The sequence below is a fragment of the Diadema antillarum genome, unplaced genomic scaffold (assembly GCF_040938485.1).
Source record: "Diadema antillarum isolate AM-2024a unplaced genomic scaffold, OU_Dant_1.0 scf00000030, whole genome shotgun sequence".
In the NCBI taxonomy this organism is placed as follows: domain Eukaryota; kingdom Metazoa; phylum Echinodermata; class Echinoidea; order Diadematoida; family Diadematidae; genus Diadema; species Diadema antillarum.
The window spans coordinates 1,127,418-1,144,923 of NW_027270919.1; the positions used below are offsets into that span (position 1 = coordinate 1,127,418).

At 40.8% G+C, this 17,506-nt stretch overlaps 2 protein-coding genes across 2 annotated transcripts in view; one reads left to right on the plus strand and one right to left on the minus strand.

Annotated features, from left to right (window-relative positions):
• Positions 1 to 2,074, minus strand: part of LOC139740930 (uncharacterized) — a 76,364-nt gene extending 74,290 nt beyond the window's left edge. The window contains exon 1 of the mRNA XM_071651519.1: positions 1,859 to 2,074. Coding sequence (XP_071507620.1) covers positions 1,859 to 1,885 — 27 coding nt within the window. The 5' untranslated portion in view covers positions 1,886 to 2,074. The remainder of the gene's footprint in view (positions 1 to 1,858) is intronic.
• A 940-nt stretch (positions 2,075 to 3,014) lies between these two features.
• Positions 3,015 to 14,234, plus strand: LOC139740631 (bifunctional coenzyme A synthase-like). The gene is made up of 9 exons (XM_071651218.1): positions 3,015 to 3,108; positions 3,424 to 4,085; positions 5,951 to 6,171; positions 7,416 to 7,547; positions 8,226 to 8,412; positions 9,350 to 9,499; positions 11,347 to 11,444; positions 12,988 to 13,134; positions 13,853 to 14,234. The coding sequence occupies exons 2-9, from the start codon at positions 3,428 to 3,430 to the stop codon at positions 13,922 to 13,924; spliced, it is 1,665 nt and encodes a 554-aa protein (XP_071507319.1). The 5' UTR covers positions 3,015 to 3,108; positions 3,424 to 3,427; the 3' UTR covers positions 13,925 to 14,234.
• The last annotated feature ends 3,272 nt before the right edge of the window (positions 14,235 to 17,506 follow it).

Here is a 17,506-nt window from a genome sequence, read left to right on the forward strand (position 1 = left end):
GAACCGCACTCATCCGGATAAGGGATTTGGTCGGATATGGGAGACTTGATGTTTAATACACACAGCTGCCTATCCAGGTACAATAGTTGCTATGTATCAATTTTGCATGAACATGTCACGTCCTTGTCAGCCAGTCTGAGTTCTGATAACTTGCTCAATTAACGATCACCTGTACCGTGCCCTGATTTAATGAAAAGTTTTCTGTCCATGTTCTTGCCATGATTTGGGGGGTAGTGAGTGTCTGAATGCATGTTTACATACATGTGTAGGCCCCCCTATCAAAATGAGAATGTTATTTCCTCGTAATTATTGGATTAAAAAAAAAAAAATCAGGCCAAGATTGCATCCGGATAATAGAGAGATCTGGATAAATGTTCTGATTTTATTCTGTTGTTCTGATTTTATTTTTCTCGTTATGAATTTATGTAAAATGATGTCAGACTTCAGCTTCATGGGGCTGATTCGTGCGTGGAGAGGTGAGAGCCACAGCAAAAAGCACCGAAAATATTTAGTCAGATCAGGCCGCTAGGTGTGGCAACCCTGCATTGAGCGAACCCACTGGCGTCTCATGTTTCAATGGGTCGCGGCGCATCGGTTGATTGAAACTGATTTATGTCAAAAAGCGCGGAAATAATTTTGTCTTCTTTTCATCATGGAGAGTAGACACGTGTGTGTAACAAAAAAAATCACTGTGCGAAGTTGCACCAATCTATGTCAGATGTGAAATGGATGAGAAGTGAAAAGGGGGGGGGGGGGGGCTCATGAGTCGCTCTCCCGGGGGCCTCATGAGGATGGCGGAGATGCTCATGAGGCGGAGGGATACTCTTGAAGGAGAGTCCGCCTCATGATTCCCTGACTGATTCGCTGAATTATGACCAGGTCTAGGTCACACCTTATCCGCTCAACTCCACTATTAAAAACAAATTACTTAATTTACAACAGTTGCACCATGTTTGCGTGTTCAGTTAAGTTAAAATACAAGTGTAGATCTACTTAGCATTCTAAAAAATTGAAACTTTATGGTTCCCCAAACTTTATTAGCTACAGTTGTGCATGGTACAGACTACAGTGCACTCCCGTTTATATAACACGGTTATAACGAAATTCCGGTTACAACGAAGTAAAAATTCAGACTGCAAAATTATCTGCTGTTTGTTCTTTAATGTTTATTTGTTCAGTTATAACGAAATTTCGATATAATAAAAGAAAATTGCCTGTCCCAAGGCTTTCGTTATAATGGGAGTCCACTGTACCTACAACGTTTGTACACAGAGCACAGACCGACAGAGATGGACCCACTCACTACGAACCGTCATTGTTGCAGTGGCAATGCCACACAACAGTGGTCTACGTCAAGAATCTATAATTTTATCTTTTTGCTCTGATGACCTCTGTCAAGACCGAGTGGATAATGTCAAAAACACTGACTAGGACCGACTGCTGACTTATACAAATACACAACAGCACATTGCAAATTACTGGTACATCAGTTGTCTTGTTCGACTTCCGAGTTCAGCTCCTGACATCATCACTGATCACGAATGGACACGTTTAAATAAACTCCAACTGTCTGTAAATTTATGGTGTAAATTAACTGCAGCTAAGTGCAACTCAGTGTCCAACTTAGTTTAGCTTAGTGGTTAGCTAGATTCGAGCCATATCGGCAACCTGATCGGAGGACAGATGATTATTTCAAACCAGTTCTCGGTGACAGTGACTTGAATGGTCATGGATGGTGTTTTAGATCTAATAAGTAGATGTAATTTAATGTGTATAAAGAATCTGTTACTGTAATAGTCCTCACTATTAAACTGTTACGTTTAGGTAGGGAAACTGAACGGACAACTCCACAACATACCTCATGATCCAACTGCTGAATAACCATGTCTGACAGGGTAAAGGATCCCTGCGTTAGTGGTCCCAACGCCAGTTTATAGGATTGTCTTTCACGCCCTTTCTCCCACAAGATTTCCCAAGCTGTAGCGTTGACTACGTGTTTTTACCGGGATTTACACATCTGTCGCTGTATAGGATATCATCACCAACCTCCATCCCTCGTAGCGCGCCATGTACGAAGTCACTGGACTTGCACTCTGCACACAGCTAGGCAGCTAGCTAGCTCAACATGCAAACCTTACACCTCTCTTTACAGTAGCTTTTCGTGGTTTTCGATCTTCAGCGCTGATAAATTATGATACTACAGTATGACACTAGATGGCGCTATTCAATCAAAATCGATGGTTGCTATTGAGTCAGAGGTCAATCGTCTGCGTCGGCGATGGGAGATTTACAACTTGGCGTCGTGTCCTGCGGGCGTGTTTTTTTTAGACGGCACAGATTGGGGAAACTAAAAATCTATCGGGGACCCTATCCCTAAACTTAACCCTAATCCTAATCCTAACCCTAACCATCAAACCCTAACCCTAACCCTAACCCTAACCCTAACCCTAACCCCAACCCTAACCCTAACCAAAACCATAACCAAAAACCCTAACCCAACGTTTTTCCCATAGGTTTAACACGCGCCATTCCCCAATCTGTGCCGTCTTTAAAAAAAACGCGTCCTGCGGAGCTGGATGGGCGCACCCCTGGGTTTTTCCGTACGTCTCGTCCACCCACACGCCGCCAAGGGGTACGGGCGCTACTGCAGCCAAAGATCGTATATGCTGTAGCATTATTCTATCGCAGCGTAGCGGTATAGCCGCTCCCGGATCCCGCTAGCTAGCTACCTCCGCCGCGCCGCCAGCCAGTGCAGTGTTGTCTTCGTGCGGCAGACAACACACACCATCAAAGGTGATAAACTGGCACTGACTGCATGCCGTACATTATATTTGCTTTCACAGTGATACACTCTTAGGTTAGAAACTCTGAGCTGCTTTACTACTCATTTCTGTTCATTGGAATCACGCAGCAGCGCAGAGTAGCGTGCCTGAGAAATTTTGCTGGCTGTTCTTGTCTAGTCGAGTGTGATCGAGGCGTTGAGTCAAGCGTACAATTGTACCCGCTAAGTCACCCTTTCATCGTGCATACTACCACTAGCACTACCCGGAGCGGAGCGGAGTAGACGCGCTGAGTGACAGTACCTGTATCACTAAATCAGATTCAGAGGTAGGCCTATTAAACATTAGGTTCTATTAGTATTAGCGAGGTGAGAGGACCTCTCCCTGGTTCTATGTAAAATTATTATTACTAGTCTACAATTGGTACTGCCTAAACTGCTTCCCACCATTCTTCTTCTTTTTTTTTTAAATATCAATAAGTGAATATTAAAACTCTGTGACTGTCTGTGGTAGAAACTGTCTGTAGAAACTGCTACTGACATTTTGAAGGAATGCTCCCTTCGTGGGGAGTAAAGTCAGTATGAGTGCAAAAATTTCTAATAAATATCTCTATATGTAATATCACATTCTCTCGTCACTGCAGCAAGATGGCTCAAACTGGTCTCCTGTTGCTGACCGCTCCACTGAAGCAACTTCACAAGCGCATCCAACTCATTCTGTCGAGTGCTGCCCGCAACATACGGCAGGTTCTCTACATTCAATTCCAGCCAGGTTTGGACTCCGGCGTCGTGAGCACCTCGGCACCGTTTCCAGCCACCAGAGAGCTGGCCAGCCTCATCACCCAGGTGTACTCCTACTCGGGAAATGAACACCAGTCGCTAGACGTCCGCATTCTCCTCGGCAACATCGGTAGTGCTTGCCCGGAACCGCCCATCCCGCAGCACCTCAGCAGCTCCCCCAATCTGGTACTGACTGACAGTTTTCTCACCTCGGACCAAATCATCCACCACCTGTCGAAGTGGGTTGTGATCCCGCCGGGCCCCCAGGTGGAAAAGCTGCAGAACGATCACCCATTGAAAGACAACAACTCAGGTCAGCAGGCCATTTCAGATACCAGGTCATCATCGGCAACACCACCATCCTCTGCATCTCCTTCCAATCCTAGTCTTCCGACCTACAAGCATGTCGTCCTTGGGGGCACCTTTGATCGACTCCACGCTGGTCACAAGATTTTGCTCTCAGAGTCGGCCCTGAGGGCCCGGGAAAAGATCACTGTTGGCGTGTCTGATGGCCCTTTGCTGAGCAGTGAGTTTTCTGAAAGTTGAATCAACCACAGCGCTTTGCAGTCTCAAAGACAAAAAAAAAATGATATAATAATAATAATTAAAAAAAATGTATTGTGGAATGTTGTCAAATATTGAAAAATGATAAAGAGTGAGAAAAGGAACATCTGCCAGCAAAGACGAAAAGACAAACTAGGAACTACTGTAAAAGTTTGTATTTTTGTGAATATCGCAAATCACAGTTGGATGGTGAATTCAAGAACATGCAGAAATGTTACCATGCACTAGGGTTATAGTGCATTTACAATAGCATCTGTGTCAATTTGTGAAAATAAATCTTGCCCAAATGTTTATGACCTCATTCGTGAAAATATCTGTAGAGTAAATAACAGCTTATACAAAAGTTTACACCTTTCTCTCATATTTTTGTTGTTAATTTCATCCAATAGTAGGGACTATAGCTACAGGTTGATGCACACGCGTGAAACCTTTGAGAGATGTAAACATGTTCAGTTTGGATGATGTTAATGTTTATTTCAACCATATACGTACGTGTACATGTACGTGGTAGCCTTCAGGTATACCTTACATGTACACTAGCTGATTTATCTTCTGATATGGCAATGCACCTGACACATTGCATGGCCCATTGAATCATCCTTGGTACTAAGTGTTTGAAATGCCCAAGCTGTGGCTGGCATAGATCACAGACTTTTAAAACCGAATCAGTCTGTACATTGCATCAGGGAGGTGCTAGAGAAGGAGAGACAACTACTGCTCTCCTTTGAAGTCATGCGCGGCATCGCCGAGAAGTTATGCGTTCAACTACAGGTGTAACCCATGTGCTTTGACAAAAGAGAGCATCAATAATCGGGACTAGCGCTCTCGCATCTAGAAATACTTGCTCCTACTGCAATTCGCTCTCTCTTTCAATGTGATGGCAACAATGAATTTGTGTACCTTGAATTGGAGCAGCGAATCAAAATGCAGTGTAAAACTGACAATTTTAACAGCACGCTGGAACACGCTTTAGCGGAGTACTTTATTTGAAAGATCAAAATATCCCAGATTAAAAGATAGAAAATTAACATGCGGAAATGTGCAGTTTATAGAAAAACATTAGGTTTTTAAGAGGGCCTAATTTTCATTTCATTTCGATTTGTGCATTACGAAGAAACTAGAAATATATGTTTATAATATTGAATTCTTTCCTAAACTATTCTAAATCAATTCGAGTATTTCATTTAAAATTTTACGGTGAAATAAAGCTTGTAATTCAACGAAAGGGGAAATGCGTTCTTCGTCTCCGAACTTCGTCTTGCAACTAGAGCGGTGCCGAGCATGACTTCAAAGCGTAGTGGAATGCTAGACATCTCATTGTAACGCCTTGAACCCAAACATGTGTTTGCATGAATTACGAAGAGTTGCCACTCCATCTCTGTAACACCTCCCTGATTGCATGTACTAGTGTACATAGTTATCTCCTGGGTCTGTACTGCTGTTCTGTACATCGACAATCATGTTGATGATATACAAAGCAAATGAAAATGACAACTGCTGTAGCAAATTGGACAGGGGTTGAATAAGATGCCCACTGTGTTGCTTTGGCAGAGGAGTATGCAAAAAGATCTTGCTGGAATGGACCATATCATTATATGAATAGTGAATGGTCACGAGTGCTATGGTACAAGATATCAACAGCGACAGCGTGCAATGGCACTTTTCAACTGCACATCACGTGATGAACCTTTAACCAATCGGATGGCTAGAATCTTAGTAGGAGTTGTAAAAAATGATATATCTGTGCCAGTCTGTCTACTTGAAGGTCCTCACACCTTCAGACCATGTGACCAGCCACCTGGTGTCTTTATGTTTTTCTTCTTTCAGATAAGACTCTGTCAGAACTCATACTTCCCCTTGAATGCCGCCTTGCAAACGTGACTCAATTCATCCGAGACATCAAACCCTGTCTCCTCCACCCAGAGGCAGTGGTTCCCATCACCGATCCCTTTGGTCCAAGCATCGTCGTGCCAGACATGGACTGCATCGTGGTCAGCGATGAGACACGGAAGGGAGGAGACAGTGTTAACAGGCGCAGAGCGGAGAAGGTAAGATCTATTTTAATATATGGCACGATTGTACATAGTATACTTTGGTTTTTCCGGAACAAAGGGAGGTGGATGGGGCGATTCTGGTGCACGTGTGTATTGGCTAGCTGTGCTCTCATGTTCACATGCAATCTCGCCTCAATAGATCTGAGTTCTTTGCCTTTTAGCTGGTTATCTTTGGGGGAGTTGGGAGAAGTAAAATGGGTCTCATTTTAAGCATGTTAACAATGGAACCTCATTTTCTCCAATTTCTCCTTTTTGCTTGTAGATTGTTGAAATGGTTTTCATTTATTAATCTGTGCACTCTGAATACAGTAAGACTTCCAGAATTCAGCTATGTTATCATTAAAGGACAAGTTCACCTTCATAAACATAAGGATTGAGAGAATGTAGCAATATTAGTAGAACACATCATTGAAAGTTTGAGGAAAATCAGACAATCCGTTCAAAAGTTATGAATTTTTGAAGTTTTTGTGCAGTACCCGCTGGATGAGAAGACTACTGCAGTGTATGAATAACTTAGATGTCACATGCGTACAACAATATAAGGAAAATATAAAGAGAATTTCACAAAATTCCATCTTTTGAAAAAAGTACACATTCCCCTGACTCGTTACCGACAAATGTTATGGATAATATTATTCCCCCTGCCTTTAGAAAGAGGCAAGTCAAGTGCTCTTTTATTACGCGAAAAAAGTGAAAATATGTTGAATTTTCTTTTACATTTTCTTTATACTGTTGTACGCATATGACTCACAAGCTGTAGTAGTCTCCTCATCCAGCGGTTCCAACACAAAAATTAAAAAAATTCATAACTTTTGCATCGATTGTCCAATTTTCCTCAAACTTTCACTGATGTGTTCTACTAATATTGTTGCATTTTCTCAATCCTTATGTTTATGAAGGTGAACTTGTCCTTTAAGGTGAGACTGTTAAGTGTTTAATGAATGATTTGAACATGTATTATGTATACAAAGTAATGAATTCTTGCATTGATTTGTTCCTATTACAACTGATTAACAAATTGCCCTTCGTCGATGTAAATAAGCACCGATTACTCAGTGTTTAGTAGTAGCTGTGATGTAAAATCATGGGCATACATACTCAGGTTGGTTATTATGTGTGTCACCCTGTGTCTTTATAATGTATACAAATTGACAAGCAGAGGAGTGTCTGTTTGCTGTTTTTTCAATATCAGTCTCCACCTAATCATTGATGTCGTGATCAACTTCCCCCATTATCAGGGTCTTACACAACTCGACATCCACGTCATTGACCTGGTCCAGGACAAGAATCATGCGGAGTACGAGGAGGCCAAAGTCAGCTCCTCTTCTACCAGGGCGCGGCTCCTGGGGAAGCTTTTGAAGGAACCAAAGGTCTCTTTCTGTTCCTCTACCTCTTTACTCGGTCTCGACATTTCTCCTGCGACAATTCTTTTCTTCTTCTATGACACTGTCCAACACCCCTAAGAAGGGGCCAACAGGACAGGGGATGCGCTTGTGCTTATAGCGCGGAGAGAGAAGTTTAGAAACTAGTTGCTTTGCTCTCTAGTCTTGGATGTAGTGAAGGATTGCTGCTTTGAAGGAGTCCTTGTTGTTTGTGATGCCAGTGACTGTCGGTGGGAGTGTGTCCCAACAAAGATTTTGGTTATTGAGAAAATTAGTAACTCCAATCTAACAGATAAGTGAAAATTGCCAATTGTTGTAACCTGCTGGCTTTACAAAACATTATATACCTTTTCTTTATTACATATTTGTCCATATGAATGACTGCATATAGACAGGAATAACATAGTGATTTTTAGTTATCATCACTTTTATGAGATATAATTTGTGCCAGGAATGGAAAGGAGACAAGGTGTAGTATTTTGTTGTTGTTGTTGTGTCTGTTTTATTTTCTCATGACTCACAGTGACTCTTACATTGTACTAGAGTTTACTCTGCCAAATAATGATGTAATTTTGATATTACCTCGTCATTCAGTAGAGGGTATGAATGGAAGGTTGTCTTTTGTTGAACAAAACTTTTAATGTTTGCTGCCCTTCCCATGTGCAGGTTCTTCCAGAGAAAGCCACACCCTACATCATTGGTCTCACAGGGGGAATAGCCAGTGGAAAGTCCTCGGTCTGCAAACGTCTGGCAAGACTCGGCGCAGCCATTGTTGACTGTGACAAGCTTGGTCATCGGGCCTACGAACCGGGCACCCAGGCTCACCAGCAAATTGTTGAGGAGTTTGGAGAAGGTACGAACGAACAGATCCTGTGCAAGCAATGGACAGAAGACAGCACAGAGAATTTGTTGGGACTTTAATTTGCAGACATATGGAGAAAACTTCTGGGAAAACCTTAGCTGATTTCACAGGTCTTGAGCTTGTGCTCTGAATGTTGTCATGAGCACTTTGGAAAAGTCACCTTTTAGTGCTGATCATTCAGTGGAAACCATTTTCCCTTCGCCTTGGTATAATTTTATACTCTAATTTCCTAAAGTACCTACTGCCTCATGCCGTATATGATTCCATATTAAGGGTGTCAAAGCAACAATTTGTGTAAGGAACTCTGATTTTATTATTTAAAGCTCACTCAAGCACTTGATTTCAAAAATCATTGAACTGTTCTCAGGGTTTCTTCAAAAATGATTTTACTGTAAAACAATGTAAAGATGCCTTTATTTACTTGTGTTGTAAGTTACTTTTACCTTTATCATGACTTCATGCTTACATTGCTAAGGTCAGCTTGGATAAGACTTGGCCCAGTGATTTTGTGGGATGTCTGAGTGATATGAAGATGTATATTAAATGAGAGAAAGGATCAGAATGAATATAACAAAATATTTGTATTCAGATGGTCTCTGACTTTTAACCTTTTTTGTTTTGGTCAATGTTTCGTGCACTAGAGTAATCATTATCACTATTTGGATGACAAAACCTCGTATCTAAAAAATCTCAAATGTTCAGGAGAGCAAAAAAAACATGGCAGCCAAAGCACTGTAACAAACGGGATCGCCTTTCCTTTGACATGCCATGGTGGCTTCAGTTGGGGGGGGGGGGGGAGGAGGTAAGACAACGTGGATTTGGGCTGGACCCTGAGAATAAATCTGTAAAAGAGTAATTTTAAACCGAAATTTGAGAGACATGGTGTTTTCACCCCAGCGACGATATGTTCTTTTCCAAACTCATTCAGATGTAGTAGCAGATGATGGGATCATCAACAGAGCAGTTCTTGGACCAAGGGTCTTCTCCAGTCCAGATCGATTGCAGAAGCTGAATGAGATAGTCTGGCCTTCCATCCAGAGACTAGCCCAGGACCAGATCCAGGAATATGCAGACCAAGGTTAGTTTGTGGTGCCGGCTGTACTTACTCAGCTCCCGTCTGCTTTGCCTCAAGTCCATTTCCTGATCATGTGACAAAACTGTCACACCTGAAGGGGAATTGGTTCCTTTTGGAGAGAGTGTAGCTATAGAGGTTTTCCTTTTGCCGCTTCTCTCTGTATATGAGATAAGATGCTCAATCTGTATTTATTATAAAGACCAAGTGAAAAAAGGAACCAGCCAAATTCCATATGATGAAGCTGCTACAAACATTGGGCCGGACGCATAAACGCTAGCAATTGCTTGTGCTAGCCTTTTACTCGAATCCGTATGCATAAAAACAAGCAATTGCTTGCGAGCAGAAGCTCTTGCTAGCAAGTACAAGCAATTTCTTGCTGTCCGCAAGCAATTGCTTAGAGACCAAGCATTTGCTTAAAAACGTATGCATAAAACATACCTTTTGCTAGTTCTTGCTAGCAATTGCTTATGATTTTCCAAGCTCTGTAAAATGAGCTTGAGCTTTTGCTTATCTGGGACGTTCCCTTTTAAGTATCATTTTCATATTCATGGAAGAAAGACAACAATTGTGAAGGAGTTGTATAAATCTACAAGAAATTACTCTTAAGTAGAGTAAGAAATTTTTCATTTCAACAACGGGAATGTCCAGTGGTTAGCACGCAAAATTTGATGAAAAACAGGTAGGATGTCTCACTTCGGTGGAGAGCAAGGAGACGTCTCTCCACGTGCGATCTGGCAGATGCGGGCTATTGTAAGCAGTGGTGGGAATCAGCCAGTAATACGAGTGTGTGTATAGTTGTGTGTGTGTGTGCGTCTGTGTGTGCATTTATGAGTGTCATTTCATAGCTCTTCTGCTATGTCAGGAAATATTTCTGCACACACATGCCCTTTCAAATGCATGCTGCCACACTCGCCTTTGTTCTTGTGTTCGCACAGGCGTGACGTCCCTTTTGTTGAAAAACGCAAGCAATTGCTTGTGCGGGACAAGCAAAAGATATAAGCGTGTGTGTGTGTGTGTGTGTGTGTGTGTATTTCATATGAGCGTTGTTATGATCACTATACTGCTATGTCAGGTTCCAGCTCACACATGCCCCTATGAAATACCTAATACGAAACACGCCTTTGTTCTCAGACGTACAGTGTTCGCACAAGCGTGACGCTATTGTTTGAACCCTAAGCAATTGCTTCCTGAATGCAAGCAAAAGGTATGTGCACAAGCAACAGATTATGCATATGTATTTAAGCAATTGCTTGAGCTACACCTTTTACTAGACGAGCTTGTGCTTTTGCTTGAAGCAATTGCTTACAAGCAATTGCTTGTTTTATGCATTCGGCCCCATGTCTGTGACAGGCAGACACAGAAAATTCCTCTTAAGTCCAGATGTTGGCTATCAAATTGATGAACTATTATTGTTATAAACATGCACTCATAAACGATAGTAATAATCATGTATGCAAACTATGCATACATTTGTAACATTCGAAATACTTGGGTTTTCGGCATTTTTTTATCGGTTTTGCAGGTATTTCAAACAGACTCGATAGACAAATTTAAATCCATGTTAAATACTTATTTGTTTATTGAGTAGTCTTATTTCTCATGTCTAACCATCTCTGAAACTGTACCTTCTTCTGTATTTCTTTCTTCTTCCTTTTCTATTTTTCCCCATAGCGCTTAGATACATTCCATGTGATAATGTGCTATATAAGTATTGTGAATTATTATTACTATTATTATTATTTTCCTCAAATGTCTCTGTTTAGATTTACAACCACAAAATTATTATCACTCGTAGCAGATATCCGTCAGAATCCCTCACATTTGCTGTATCAATATTTCTGTGTGAACAGGTAAATCAGTGTGTGTCCTCGATGCTGCAGTCTTATTGGAAGCCAACTGGGACCAGTTCACACATGAAGTTTGGACCTGCATCGTGCCAAAGAAAGAAGTAAGACTTTAAACTTTTCTTGGGCCAGTGACAATAGCATAGTGCAATTAAAAACAAACTAAAGAGAGAAAAAGGTGCCCTTTATCAAGCCATTGTCTCTATTTGTTTTTTTGTTTTTTCAGGATTCTACAAATTGTAGATAATATTTCATTGTTTCAGGAGTTTTCAACTGCCATTTATAAAATGTTCACAGTATTCTGATATATGAGCTGTTCAGTGAAATCACGCTTCATGCTTATTCCATGTGCAACGCACACATAATATTGTGCACATGTTTGCCTGAGTAGAGTCTCCAGTTTGCTAGGGGGTCCAGGCGGCGGGATAAACTCATTTTTGACCCATTGAGGACAGAATGATTTGCTACAACATGCATTTCCCATAAGACACTTGCCCGAGTATACTTGGGGCTCATCCTCAACCTCAACGGGTTAAAAGATGCCTTGAGTCTTTCCTGTTGAAATCGGCATGCACTGAAACTGGTTTAGCTGCTGTTTGAGATTTAGTCTGTTCCATAGAGATGTATACTGAAGCATTCTCTGTGTTAACCCTATTCTAACTGGGGGGGGGGGGGGGTCAAATTGACCCCCCCTCGACGTTTCGCGCCACGATTCCGCAAAGCGCAAATATTTTGCCACGTCGTTTCACGACTTTTTTCATTGAAGTCTCCCGCAAATTTTGAGACCAAATTTGTGACGTCCGGGTACACCGTTCTGAAGTTACGTAATGTTTTGCATATGCATGTCAACCCAAAAACGGCTCAAATTCATGATATTGTGTGCAAATCCAATGCAATTGTGTTTTTAGGTTAAATTGATATAAATTAGATTATTTCAACGTTTACTGTAAAACATGATATATTCGCGGCACGAAATTTTCGCGAATTCGAGCCGACGGCCTTTTTCGCGGCAAGAAATTTTCGCGAATTGCCTCTTGCGCTCAATGCATATAGTGTAGATAAGAAATTTCGCGTGCATTTTAATTTCGCGAATCTTGGCGCTCGCGAAATTCGCGAAATTAAAATGCACGCGAACATTTCTCGTTTTACAGTAACCATTAAAATTAATCAATTCTAGTGTAGATAAGCCTGAACAAATTTTGGCAAAAAACAGAAGAAAACAAAAGGTCGAAAAAACAATAGAATACATAAGAAATTAACAAAACAATAAAAAACAAAAGAAATTGATTTTGATTGGGCTATTTTTTTTACATGAAAATTGTTTGATATGTCTTGACGAATTCTGACACAAAAATTTAGCAATCCTTCAGTCTTTTAGATGGAGTTATAGGTGAAAATATAATTTCATGCACAAATTTGCATAATTGATTTATTGAAAATAGAAAGGAAATATTTTTCTATTGTATGACCATGTAATCTTGTAGATGACATCCAGCTCTACCTTTGGGCAAAATTTCGCGGCTATCGTGCGATTGATGGCCGAGATCTGAAGGGGGGGTCAAATTGACCCCCCCAGTAAAAACTTGGTCTCAAATAGCCCAGTTAGAATAGGGTTAAATCCCATGTCTGTCATGTCGCCCTCTGTAGGCAGTACAGAGGATCATTGAACGGGATGGACTGGTGGAGGAGAGGGCCCTGCAGAGGGTGGAGTCTCAGATGAGCAACGAGGCACGGGTTGCCCGTAGCAACGTGGTGCTCTGCACAATATGGGAGCCCGAGATCACACAGAAACAGGTGGGGACATCATCAGGGTCCAGCTAGCTATTTACATCATAGAAAATACACATCACCAGGGTCAAGCTAGCTATTCACATCATACAAAATACACATCACCAGGGTTCAGCTAGCTATTCACACATCATACAAAATACACATAACTTTTGATCTTTCCATGCAAGTTGTATCTCTAAAAATGTTTCCTTGATATTTGTTTACAGTATCAAGTTATTATATCTGTTAGACTGGACTTAGTTGTGAAATTCACAGAGAATACAATTTTTTGACTTGTGACCATTTCTTTTTCCAATGGGATCTGCTTTCACTGGAAAATCAGAATGATTTTCATTGATACCTACGGTACTTCTGTGCAGAACACGCCTGTGTGACCATAGTCTTTAAATTCGCTTTTCTTCCCCTTTTTTTAATGAAACTGCACCTCCTTATTCTCTCTTCTTTCAACCACTTTTTGATTGGGTGAGGATGGTCCAAAGTTTTATATTGCGTTTAAACTTAGAGCTTGCTGTTTTTGAAACTATGTAGAAAAGGGAAAAGTGTTGTTGGCCTACTTTTTATGGGTTTTTTGAGCTTGGCAGTCACACTTGTTGCAGTGTTGAGTATAAGAGCACAATTGAATTTGTTAACCTATTTGGAAAAAAGAAAAATGCAGAAAAACGTTGAGATTGAATTCAGACCGTATTGTATCCTCTTACCCTTTTTTTTTTTCTCTTGCCAGGTTGAGAAGGCTTGGTCAGGGTTGACGGATCGCCTCAAGTCCCGATCAAGCACAAAACAACACAAGCTCTGAAATCGAACTTTGCGCCTAAGCAGTGACTCTTCAGTGATGATTATCTGTCTCTTGGTGATGTATATGGTGCAGAGATTTGGTAGATGGTGTGAAATAAAAAAATTGGTTGTCTGCCTTATTGTAGCCCTCCTCCCCGCCGCTCAGGGAAGCTTCGTAGACTCGTTATGTGCCAGAAAGCCGCAGTTTTTCTTGGCAGTGCCGCCTTACTTCAGTTTAAACTTGACTCTGCAGGTGTTGCATATGAAGAGTTTTGGCGCTAAATGAGCGAAGTCTTTTCTTGTCAAGTTGAGATGTTTGTGATTAAAGCTGCAAAAAATGCCAAAGGGAATAATGGGAAATTACAGGATATACATGTATTACTATTATATGTAGCTTCAAGAATATTCCTTGTCATGTTACAAGTGAGCCCAGGTATCACTGGAAAAGTTAATTTTGCTCTCTCTGATAATGGATTTACTTTATAATTAGATATGGTGCTTAGCCCATTTTGCAATGAAGCTCTTCGCAAGTTTCCAGATGTTTTCCTTATATGTGAATGACCAATAAGCAATGCTAACATGGGAGTCATTTTTGTTGTTGAAAGATTCCCACACTTTTATTAGCTCTCGTGAGTTCAACTTGTACATAATGTTACAAGTCATGTCATACCTCTCTTACCAGTGAAACCTTTAAACAAAGACCAGCCAAGGGGGATGGGAAGAAAGGTCTCAACAGGTGAGTGGCTTCTCTACACAAGTTTTTGCTACAACACGCATTTCCCCATAGACCCGTGCTCGAGTATACTTGGGACTAGTCCTCAATGGGTTAAAGTTGGATGATGCCCTTAGGGAAAACAACTCTATTAGTCGCAATGTACAGGTGGTCTTTGCAGACACATGGGTCAGTAATGAGCTGACCAATGAGTGGACAGTGTTCTTTGTTTGCCTTGGTGTCCCAGATGGAATCCAGAGGATCTTATTAACTCTAAGCCTGATTCTAGAATCTTGGACACCACTCTGCAGCTGAGAACTCTTCATGTTTAGACCAAGTGATTTCCCTTCCTCTAATTCAAAACTGTATCCAGTTGAGCGATATTTTAGTGTAAGGATGATAGGAAAGTTATCTCAGCTCAATTTGAGTGTTCCTCCTCCCCTTTTACTTTATCTCGAGATTAGTAATTGAAATACTAAAAGCTTCTATGTAAACAGAACATTTAAGTTTTGAAAACATGTGTCTCAATTCCTACTGTGAGGATGCTATTTGCGAATCTAACCTGAACAGGCATGCAGACTTACATCTTCTAAAAGAGACACTAACAAGGAAAATCTTGATTCAAAGTTTTGCTTGACAAGGATTTGAACCTCGGTGATTGAGGTCTTGATAGTGCCAAAGATCAGTTGGAAGAGAATTACTTGTCATATGTTTGTTTAAACTTGTCTATTTACTTCACTGCCAATAGCAGTAGCTGCAAATGTTGTTGTTTTTGTTTGTTTGTTTTTTGCAACAAGGTTACTCATAGACATTGTCGCATACATTCCAGTAGGGTAAAAAAAAAAAATGTTTCAGACAATTTTGATTGTAGGGAAATTTGAAATGTCTTGTGTCATTCAAACCTTCTCTTTATGATGTCCAAACTAAAAGCTTGTGTAGCATTTTTTTTTCCAAAAATACTAATGTTGCTAGAAGTTTTCAAGTGTGCACACAGTGAGATGTTTGTGGTATCAGAAGAGTTCAGAGCAGGTGAAAGTTATTATTGCTGTAAGTGATTGTTTCTCTTTTCTTGTTGCCATTACTTCTTTTTTTGTTGTTGCTGATTGGGGGAGAGGGTTATGGAACACCATTTGTGAAAACAAAAACTAAATGAAGAGCATTGATGTGCGTACATGTGAATCATGTTGTACTATGTAAAAAGTGTGAAACCGAACAATCCAAATGCACTGGAAAGCAAGAAGGCAAATGGCAGCACATGTATACCCTGTTCATATGACTTCCAGTCAAAGAAAGCTATGTGCAGTACAGAATTAATGAAAAGAGTTTTGAGAACTAGAAAGGTCATTGTCTTCCATATTATCTTTGATTTAATGTTACGCAATCAGATTCATAACTGTTGCTAGATTGTATAACCAGTACTACGCAGTGTTGACAAGGTATTGACTGATTCTGTGATGCGCTTTGTGTATTATCGGCATGGGCAGCACCATTACTGCGGTGTCCCAGCCGACCCCCCCCCCCCCTCCCACTTCCCCACCCCTCTCCCTACATTAGCACGTGCACGGAATAAAAAACTGATGCATGGTTGCTTTAGCCAAGAGGCGTCTCGTACTGAGTGCGCGAATGCCTGCTTAGTGCGCGAACCTTTGTAACAAGTGCACGTACTTCTGCTACAAGTGCGCGATAAACATGTTGCCCGTGGGGTGGGGGAGAGGAGGGGGGTAGGCTTGGACACCGCAATTTGAGCTAATGGCTGCACCCAGTGCCACAAATTGTCTGCTGCCCTCAACGAACCCGAATCGGTCTATAGGCATACCGAGTGTGTGAATGCAGCTATACTGATCTTGAATGCACTCATCCTTTTGGCTATCTTGCAAAAGAACAACAACCCACCGAGTTTAGTGGCAGAGAATCATAAATAGGTCCATGCTTTAAACTTCATGCAAATACTTCTGTACCACACTTTTATGGATCTCTAACCCACGTACCATGATGAAGCGATGAATGTCATTATTAGAGCATTGTTACTTTGGCTTCTTCGAGGCAGTCATATTTTTGCTGACATCTATAACACCTAGAACTGTTCTTTTATTTTTGTAAATTTGAAATTGTTTACCAACTCAAGAATTTGATTCTCTGTGTCACTGTAAGTAGTTTGTTACATTATGTTGATTGATTCATGACTAATTCTTTGTATGGATTCATGTAAGAAGTGCAATAATTATGATTTGTTTGTCTAGTGGTCATATAATTGATCTGAAATCATAAAGATTATTATTGATGTAATGAACTCAGCATACTTCTGTGCTTATCTGTTTTATATCTGGTTACTATGTGTGGAGGCATTGTACATTTATACGGTGGGAATATGGGATCTGTTATCAGTAGCGGTGTGTGGTGCTTAAAAATCAAATGTGGGCAGAGTGTTTTGAATGAGAACTCATCTTGTGAACATGTACTGTATGCGCAATGTTGGTGTCACAGTCATAGAGTGGTGTTTAATTGACTCATAGCTCTTTATCACAAGCTCCCTGTGGTATATGACTTCTCAAAGTGCTCTAGATGCTTTGGCAAGATAATCTAGACTTCACTTCATACACGGTGTGTACATCCCGACACCAAGTGTTTTACACATGGTCTCTCTCGTCGTAAAATTTACACCTAATCCAAAAAGCAAGAGTAACAGTCGCAAATTTTATTTCACAACGGGTGGGTGTATTCTTACACTGGATATTTTACACATTATCTCCTCCATGGTGTAAAAAAAAAAAAAAATGGATAAGGCAATACTTGAATAATAGTCAGCGTGTATTCTATTCCCATCTGGTGTGTGTATCCTTACACCGGGTTTGTACACACTGTCATTTGGCAAAACCAGTGTAATAATAACAG

What these genes read in the sequence shown, in the direction of transcription:
- LOC139740631 (XM_071651218.1), top strand. Translation starts at nt 3,428, where the DNA reads ATGGCTCAAACTGGTCTCCTGTTGCTGACCGCTCCACTGAAGCAACTT. An exon ending in AGCTTTTGAAGGAACCAAAG is followed by an intron (nt 7,548 to 8,225) that starts GTCTCTTTCTGT and finishes TCCCATGTGCAG; the next exon opens with GTTCTTCCAGAGAAAGCCAC. An exon ending in CCAGGAATATGCAGACCAAG is followed by an intron (nt 9,500 to 11,346) that starts GTTAGTTTGTGG and finishes CTGTGTGAACAG; the next exon opens with GTAAATCAGTGTGTGTCCTC.